This window comes from Prenolepis imparis, unplaced genomic scaffold (genome assembly GCF_030444845.1).
Source record: "Prenolepis imparis isolate NDT839.2.m4 unplaced genomic scaffold, iyPreImpa1.0 SCAF_6, whole genome shotgun sequence".
Taxonomy (NCBI): domain Eukaryota; kingdom Metazoa; phylum Arthropoda; class Insecta; order Hymenoptera; family Formicidae; genus Prenolepis; species Prenolepis imparis.
In genome coordinates this window covers 4,950,038-4,958,983 of record NW_028141164.1, presented here as the reverse complement: position 1 = coordinate 4,958,983, position 8,946 = coordinate 4,950,038, and the positions used below count along the sequence as shown (strand labels likewise).

The window sequence follows — 8,946 nt, the reverse complement described above, 5'->3', positions numbered from 1 at the left end:
TATCTATAATAATAATATTTAAACAAAAGATTTTTTTTAATTATATAAGTTATGCAACTATCGATTAATTATCAATATTGTACCAACAGTAGATAATGAATAAGACGAATTTTTGTGTTGTAAAAAAATTTTTTATATGTAATAATTCCCGCGTAGGATTACACAAAAGATATTTATTTACGGTGATTACAAAAAATAAAAAACAAATACATTTTGCATAAACGCAAAATGGTGAGCGCTTCTGACGGACGCTTGGCGAAGCAACAATCAGCTGACCCCAAGCATCACACAATGCGTTATATATACGTCCGTATAGGTAAATAACGACGCGTACGGACAGGTTGTACAGTGAATAGCTCTCCTCGGGAAACGGACGACAATGGTAGACATGAAGACAAACGTGAGTTTCGCATGTCAACGATGTCTACAGCCGCTGAAACTAGACTCAAGTTTCCATCATCTCGGGGAACACACTCTCGCCGAACTCGCACGTAGGTAATTTCTATTTTCTATTGTAAATTCTCCACGTACATCTTCGTCGAGTCGATTGCCCTGTTCGTTGCTCGCTTTGACAATGTTTCTCCATATATGCACTAGTCGCTTACAATTAACGTATCGCGCGTTAATTCGCGTTTTTACAAGCATTGTGAATAATTTTAACTTATCTAATTAATTCCGTAGCAAGCACAAACTCTATTAAGTGGATACATCTAATGTTGAGCATCTATATGTCAACAATATGGCTTTTACAAAGATAATATATCTAAATTATTATGTTGCAACGCAGTGTCACTTAACACGAGCTAGCATAATAACGAGCAATGTCAGCTCTTAATGATTTATGATGCGAATTAGACTATGTTATTATATATAAAAATATTATTTTAGTTAATCTATATATCTTTCAATTATACATGAATATTATGACGATAGATATAAAATGATTTAATATAAACAAGCAGCAAAAGTTACATAATTATTATTTTATTGCAGTTCCTATACAACAGCAAGTTGTCGGAGAATTAGAACCCCAGAGTGATAGTATAGAACACTTGGTTCCACCGTTCAGATTATCTGAATCAGGAAATGGTACAAATGGATTTATGTTAGTTGGTGATTCGGGTGAAACAGAAAGCTTAAGTCATCATTTAAAGGTACAAAGATATTTAAAAGATACTGTAAATGAATATGTTAATACTTTATACATGTTTGATCAATATTTTTTAGGTGCGAGCTACATTGTTTGACATTCTCAGCAGTAGCAGTTCAGCAGATCATCCACTTTGCGATGAGTGTACAGATAGCCTTTTATTATTAATGGATCAGCAATTACGAATGACAGAAGGAGAATGGTCAGATTATAATCAGTACCTGAAAAAACTAGAAATTGAACAACAATATCAAGGTCATGAAGATGTAGAGATGGAGAATCTCACAAAAGAGTTGCAAGATGTAAAGGCTGAGGAAGAGAGAATGATAAGAGAATTAGAGGCATTGAGGAAAGAGGAGATAGCCACTAAAAATGCCATAGCAGAACAAGAAAGAGAAAGAGAAAGATTACAAAATGAGGAGGATAGATATTGGAAAGAATATACAAAACACAAAAGAGATTACTTGTTAGCTGAAGATGAATTACACAGGTAAATAAAACCTTAAACATTTGTCTTTTTCTCATATATAACTAATAATTTTATTATATTTTATATTTATTATATAATTATTATATATTTATTGTTGTATTATATTTATTATAAGTTTATTAATATTTGTATTATACTTGAAATATTTCCACAGCCTGAATAATCAACTGGCATACGCATCTTTGCAACTGGAAAGGTTGAAGAAAACAAATGTTTTCAACGCCACATTTCACATCTGGCATTCAGGCCATTTTGGAACCATAAATTCGTTTCGATTAGGACGATTGCCGAGCGCGCCAGTGGATTGGAGCGAAATAAACGCTGCATGGGGACAAACAACTCTTTTGCTAGTGGCTCTAGCGCGCAAAATGAATTTAACTTTCAAACGCTTTCGTTTAGTCCCGTTTGGCAATCACAGTTACATCGAAGCATTGGATCAAAACAAAGAGCTTCCACTATATGGAAGCGGAGGATTCAAATTTTTATGGGACACAAAATTTGATGCAGCTATGGTGGCGTTTCTGGATTGTTTGCAACAATTTAAAGAACAAGTGGAAAAAGGAGACAGTGGATTTTGTCTGCCATACAGAATGGATCGTGGCAAAATTGAAGACTCTGCGACAGGCAACTCGTATTCCATTAAGTATGTTTGAGGATCTACAAACAATTATATATTACGCGATTTAATCTATACTTGAGAAAATTGCAATACATAAGATATGTTCTATTTAATATATTTCTTAATTCTCTTTTTTTTTTTTTTTCTTTTTCAGAATACAATTCAATTCGGAAGAACAATGGACTAAGGCCTTAAAGTTCCTACTAACAAATTTAAAATGGGGTCTTGCATGGGTTAGCTCTCAATTTACAAAAGACGAACTGAATATTAATTGAATATCAGTCCTTGTAAAATTTTGCTTAACTTTAATTATGCAATTATCCCGTACTTGCTTGTGTATAAATGCTCTACTTGTAAATAAACGCGGTTGGACGATACTGATTTTAACTTAAAATTAATTTAGAGAAATAATTTAAACAATCAATCTTTTTTTATTTGTGACTAATTTGTAGTTCTTTATTTTATTCTAGATAACAGAGTGGAATAATCTTTAATTTTAATCTATCAACAATATTCAGATTTATTAAATAGAAACCACGACACACCAAAGAGAAAACTGGAGGGACTCTGTATTTCCTTGGATCTCATGTAATCCTTTAATTCTGGAATGCTCAATTCTACTACTTCTATAAGTTCACCTTCAGACTCGGCACCACCACCTTTAATATGAAAAATTTAATCAAATTGAAAAATTCTTGCTTGTACATTTGAAATATGGTTTATCGTTGAAAAAAATAATATTCTTTTTAAAATTACTGTGTGATAAAAGATCAATTTAACAAAGAATATTTACAATTTACCAGGAACTTACCAGGATGTATATGCATATCGTCTGTGACTTCTACATAGAAAAGAGTTTGCTTAGCACTAGCAGAAGCACTGGATCTATAAAAAATAAGAATAAATTTATTTAATTTGTGCACTCTGTGAGTACAATTTCTTTAATTTATTAAGACATTTTGTAATTATATAAGAAAAAAAATATTCATTTGATACAAAAATTGCTTCATCAAAAATTTACTACATTTCTCATTTATACGAAAATAAAGGGCAGTAATTAAACTTATAGCAATAGCTTACAAATAAGTAGTGATTTCCTTAAATGCCGTAGTGGGTGCTTCGTAGCCGCACTCTTCCCTCAACTCGTCCCTGGCGATCTCGACGAGAGGCATGTCCTTGTCCACGATACCAGCACAGAGCTCCAAGGTCATCCCGAGCTTCGCGGGATAACGTTCGACATCGATCACGTCTGGCTTCTCCGGTAGAAATGCGTAATATACGGCTGGCCGAAATTGCCTGACAAACACGAGCTTTTTTCGACTGACATTGAAGATAATTACGCATACGCTGTCGTGGATCTTTATCACGTCCCAGTCCTTACGCTGGCCGTCTTGCGTGAATTGCAGACGGACGTTTCTCAACCACGGCGAGTCGTGCGGTACTTTTCCCACCCGAACGTCACGCAGATCGAGCATCCGTCTACGCACAGTCCGATTCCTTTCATCCTGTGCCGTGACATTCATCCCTTTATTGTCAAAATATCACCGAAATAAACACCGAGCACCGAATAGACCGATTCATTAACTCCAGTCGATAAGGAAGGCGAATTGGAAACGTGACGTGAATTGCGGACGGCAGATGTCGCCACAAGTAGGAAAAATTCGAATTTAACGACAAGTTGGCGGATCAGTGGAGCGGGGATTATTGCACATTCCGGCGGCGTCTTGTGCTTGTGTTGGTGTTAATTTTTGTGATACCCGGCTTAATTAACTCGAGTTTCGATAAACTGCGCGGAGCTCATCGTTCCTCTTCGACGTGTTCTTCAATCAATGCGATGGATTTCATTGGTAAGTTGGTGAGTTAAAACGAAAAAAATATATTTCATATTTATGTAACGTATACTATAACCCATATTTTTCTGGAAACGTTTAACTGAATTTTATGCGTCGCACACACGCATATTGGCATAGAATTACCTAAAGTTATTGCGAATAACATGTTTTGGCCAATAAATCAGTAACAATGGACTCTTTTCGAGAGATTTACTTCGTATAATATGATTTGTGAAAATGTGTGTGTGTGTGTGTGTGTGAGACTAGAGTGAAATATACATGCGTATCAGGTATGTAATGCGATATGTCTCGCTTTCCGCCATTTTGTGTTATTAATATCAACTCTAATACATCGCGGTATCAAATTTACGAGGGACGTAATCGCTTCATCTTTCCCCGGCAAATTATTTTCGCAATTAGTTGATTGGGCCTGCGAAAAGTACGGGGTACGTATAATCGAGTTTTAACGCGTTGTATATAAAATTAGGCTCGATGTAACGTTTTAACCTGCCACACTTGTGGCTTGCACTGTACTTAAATTTTTCGGCGAGATACTAACCTCTGATAAAGCCGCTTTCCTTTCGCGATCCAGTGTTAGGATAACGAGGTTGGGACAGGTGAAGGAGGAGGCAGGGAGGGAAAAAACGACGGGATCGCGTTACTTCTTTCCTTTTTTACCCTTCTTTTCCTTCTTCTTAGGCACGTCGACCGTCGACTTGAAGGCGTTCAGGATCTCCTGCTGCCTGACCTGGGTGTCCACGTGGATCACGTCGGGTTTTCTGCGATATCTGTTGACCGCTGCCGGTGGAGAGAATTCAATCTCCATGTCCGACGCCGTGGAACTCGACGCGACGGAGGCGTCGTCCTTGTTGCGTGCAATCTTGAACTGCAGCGGCTTCATCGGCTCCTCGAGGTGCGGCTCCGCGGTCTCCTGCCTGATCGGGTACATAGTCACATAATACGTACCGTCCTTTCGGTGGATATGCAAGGTGGGCGGCGGTTCTACTTCGTCCTTGGCTTCCTTCTGCGACACGTAGCTCAAAGTCTTGTATAACTTGCCGCGTCGTAAGCCGGTGCGCGAGGGTACCAATCTCGCTCGACTATCCTCCATCTGGGGAGCACCCTTCTTAGCCTCTTTTAGCATTTCGTTCAAGTAACGGCTGATCGCGCCCGGTTTCCAGCCGATTCGCGGTTTCAACCCCACCGTCGTGCTCGTGTTCCATAGCCAGCCCATGTTGGCCGGCACTCGTAATCGCGGATCGATGCAATTCCGGTGGCCGTAATTAGTTCCGGGATAAACGTCGCCGATCGAGTAGATGAAGCGCATCACGCGTTTGCTAATTTTAATTGGACGTCTTCTCGCGACGTCGCGATCTCCAGCTGGACCAGGTAGAGGTTTACCTCTCGGATCTCGTCGTCTCGCGATGTATTTACTAACGCCCTTCGTGATAATCGTGCTCGACGGTGTCGCGGACTTCTGCAACTCTTCGATGGTTTCGTCGCGTGGTGTCGCCCGGTCGTTGCGGACTTTCTTTCGGCGAGATTTGCATTTTGGTTCGCCGCAGGGACCGACGTCGACGTCCGACGTCGCGGTCGTCGTAACGTCTAGCTCTTTCTCTTTCTGCTTCTCCGACTTCTCCTCCTTCTTGTTCTCCTTCTTCTTCGGCTTGACGGTGATCGGGACTAGGGTCGCGTCCGGTAACAATGGTATCGCTTCGCGGACGACACCGGTGCGTCCCGGGACCGCTAGCGTTGCGGGAGTGGAAGATATAGACGCAACGACGGGTTTACTGATTTGCGTGTTGCAAGGGGCGGTACACTGTAAATGCGGCAATGTCGGGACGAGGGGGTACCCTCGTTTTTTCTCGCTTGGCGTTTCTTGAACTGAATAATCTTTATCAATGTCTCTTCCGAAATAGGGACTCTCGGACGGATCCATCAAGCCGAGGCCCATCAGACCCGGTACCTTGCCAATGGAGTCCACGAAGTCTTGCGCCTCCTTAAAGGCGCGTATCATGCAATCTGCGCCCACGCAAGGTTTCTTCGTACATTGCGAGCTTCTCGGTCTCCAAGACGACATCTCCTTCCTCGGACAAACGCAACGCGCTGCCACCATCGCTCCATCCGCTGTTCTTGGACGTGATCTGCCCGGTGAGTCGCATGCTTCCTTACTCTTTTCATATATAACGCTTGTTTCGGAAGCTGCGTACGCCGACGCACCGTAGTCGCTTCCGCCCTTCATGCGATTTTTAAAATTGATATTGCTGTACCACTCTGTGCACTCCTCGCTCCATAACATTTTGTTATTTAAATTATCATCTGTGTTTTTGCCACCTCTCATTCTCGTATTATCGTAACAATTTACATTCTGTTCCGCGTCTGATTCCAAATGTAAATTGTCGTCGCAGTCGTTAAGCGTAACGAGCGACGGAACGTTTTTAAGAATATCAGGATTTCTCAAAGCCATACAACAAGAGCGAACGCATCCGGAACGACATATCATAGGATGCGTCGATTGATTTGTCGGTAGACACGAACAAGTAGGCTCGTCCGGATATATTTCGTAAATCAAACCACGATACTTGCGGTCGTTCAGTTTCTCGGCGCTCGTCAGCTTCTCGAATTCCGGTTCGTCCATTGATACGCGAGGCGGCGATGCTGGTCTCGTCAACGCGAAACGCGCATCTGTAAATAAATCTTTTTCGTCGTGTAATTCCGAATACGCGGGATCGAGAATCTTGCTCAATAATAAGAACGTGTTATCGTCGCGTTGCATCCTATTCTTCTCGTCGTTTATACTTTGATCGGAGAGTCCCGCGCAACGGAACTTCCAACCGAGAGGAAATCCCCGAAACACGAACGACTTCTCGCGAAGCGTAAGATGATTGATAATGGAGCTTCCGAAGCACGACAGTCTCAAGTACATCGAGATAGATCCGCAAGAATGTCCTTGCTCGTCGGCCAAGGTGTAAACCTGCATCAACGTGTACGGATTCAATAATCCGTCAATCTTGTTCTTGGCCGCGATTACGCGATCGCAAAAATATCCCGGTAGAAATGCCGTTGCCACGCAGACAAGAACCTGGCCAGTGTCATCTCGCGAGTTACGGTCCTCTCCGCGAAGAATTCGATACACTTCGACGCTCAGAGGAGTCGATTTTATAGATCGTATTAAATTGTTCGGCGTTCGAACGAACAGACACGTCTTACCCTCGTAGTTGACGTACTCGTCAGATAATCGTTTTTCTTTGTTCCTGCTTCCTTTGCCTTCCTCGGCGACGATATCGACGGACGTGAAATCGATAAAGTTGACACGTATCATCAAATCGCGCTTTTCGTTATTATTAATAATCTTCTCAGGGCTTAGATTTAAACAATCAATGAGAATTTCGAGCATATATAATTGTTCCCTTTCCAACTTTGGCGTTTTTCTCTTCTTCAAGGCCATTTTGTACGAATCGAGCACGAGAATTAATTAGACACTCGCGCGCTGTCGGCGACACGATAAATTTGGAATACGACTCTGAATCGATGTTAATGATGTATCTGTATGAATCGCGCCATTAATTTTGCGAACGTTTCGGGCCGGAAATCTCTCCCCGCGTGCACGTTAAACCTCGAATCGATGAAATGACGTTTCCAATTGTCAGACGGTTGCCATAGCGACGAATTTAAAATAATTACTCGACAAATGCAGAGAATCGCACATCAGAAATCGAACATTTTGTTGAAATTCATAGAGATTATTTTCTGCCTTTTTTCTTTTTAGCTTTTTTAACTTTTTTCTCCTTTTTAATCTTTTTTTTCCGTGGTTTCACGGGTTTCGTAATCTCTGCCTCGGGGATTTTCTTCTCGAGAAACTCGGGCGGTACGAATCGTTTCATATAGATCTCCCGTTCCTTGACCCGTTGGTCGGGAACGAGAGATTTCGGAAGTAACTCGTAATTCGTCTTAGAGACGCGTCCGAGACACGCGATAACGAGCTCCATGTACAGCGTGCCGGACGGATTCTCGCCTGGATCGAGAAGATGAAAACCGCCCTTCACTATAAATGGCTTCGGCTGATTGTCGGGATCGTTGCCGACCATGGCGATTTGGTCACAGAGGCAGCCTGACAAAATTAAATCGGTCTCCGCCGTAGGATAAGTGTCGCCCGCGCGAAACACCCCTATTCTCACTTTCGTCGAACGAAGGTCGTTAACAAGATCCCGCGGTCGCTTGATGAACAGACAGCCTTTGCCAATCAGGAAACGCACCGTCTCCTGATCGCGCTTCGACGCATCCGAGTCGCGCGTAAACTCGAACACGGGAAGATCTAAGAATACGATCTTAATCACGATGGGATGTTCGCCGATGTCTTTGATTTTAACGGGCGTCAATGTCAATTTATCGATCAGTATCTCGATTAGGTGGATCTGTTCGTTGGAGCTGCCGAAGCAAGACATGACGTGAGGCACTTCCCGCGGAGAATTGAGTCATTAAGATAGATTCGACCGAGTCATTGATATTTTCGTAGTTCAAAGTACTTGAAAGAATTTTGTAACGAGAATTTTGGAGGTCCGAAAAATATTTTACATGTAGAATTTTTATGTCAAAAATTTGGAGGTTCGAAAATAATAGTGGCTGGTTGACAGATGGAAGATAACAGTTGAATCGCGGTTTACGTCAACGCGGTAATCGCCAATTAATTCGAGTCGTACGGGTTTTATTCGCCTCGCCAACGCCGACCAGTCGTTTCGTTCAATTTTATGCGCGGAACAAATTGGACTTTGCCGAGAGAAACGTGTGAGATAACGATCGAAGGAAGATTAATTCAATCGACACTGTATACAAAATGTTCCCCCTTGACGCGCGT

At 41.8% G+C, this 8,946-nt stretch overlaps 4 protein-coding genes across 6 annotated transcripts; 1 reads left to right on the top strand and 3 right to left on the bottom strand.

Annotated features, from left to right (window-relative positions):
- The first annotated feature begins 250 nt into the window (after positions 1 to 250).
- On the top strand, positions 251 to 3,181 carry Atg6 (Beclin-1-like Atg6). Of its 3 annotated transcripts, XM_083039693.1 has the most exons (6): positions 251 to 491; positions 994 to 1,154; positions 1,228 to 1,640; positions 1,795 to 2,283; positions 2,414 to 2,492; positions 2,730 to 3,181. In XM_083039693.1, exons 1-6 carry the CDS (start codon positions 380 to 382, stop codon positions 2,751 to 2,753), a joined length of 1,278 nt encoding a protein of 425 aa, XP_082895819.1. In that variant the 5' UTR covers positions 251 to 379; the 3' UTR covers positions 2,754 to 3,181. The 3 variants fall into 3 exon arrangements, with proteins under 3 accessions (XP_082895819.1, XP_082895818.1, XP_082895820.1); XM_083039692.1 differs by having other exon boundaries at positions 2,414 to 3,181; XM_083039694.1 differs by having other exon boundaries at positions 252 to 495; positions 2,414 to 3,181.
- LOC145936980 (uridine diphosphate glucose pyrophosphatase NUDT14) lies at positions 2,686 to 3,865 on the bottom strand. Its single transcript, XM_083039695.1, has 3 exons — positions 3,340 to 3,865; positions 3,071 to 3,144; positions 2,686 to 2,918 (listed from the first exon to the last, which is right to left on the bottom strand). Exons 1-3 carry the CDS (start codon positions 3,780 to 3,782, stop codon positions 2,764 to 2,766), a joined length of 672 nt encoding a protein of 223 aa, XP_082895821.1. The 5' UTR covers positions 3,783 to 3,865; the 3' UTR covers positions 2,686 to 2,763.
- A 790-nt stretch (positions 3,866 to 4,655) lies between these two features.
- Positions 4,656 to 7,607, bottom strand: LOC145936978 (uncharacterized). Its single transcript, XM_083039691.1, has one exon. It carries the CDS (start codon positions 7,537 to 7,539, stop codon positions 4,750 to 4,752), a length of 2,790 nt encoding a protein of 929 aa, XP_082895817.1. The 5' UTR covers positions 7,540 to 7,607; the 3' UTR covers positions 4,656 to 4,749.
- Positions 7,608 to 7,834: 227 nt separating this feature from the next.
- Positions 7,835 to 8,571, bottom strand: LOC145937405 (uncharacterized). The gene has a single exon (XM_083040425.1). The coding sequence runs from the start codon at positions 8,534 to 8,536 to the stop codon at positions 7,835 to 7,837; it is 702 nt and encodes a 233-aa protein (XP_082896551.1). The 5' UTR covers positions 8,537 to 8,571.
- Positions 8,572 to 8,946: the final 375 nt, after the last annotated feature.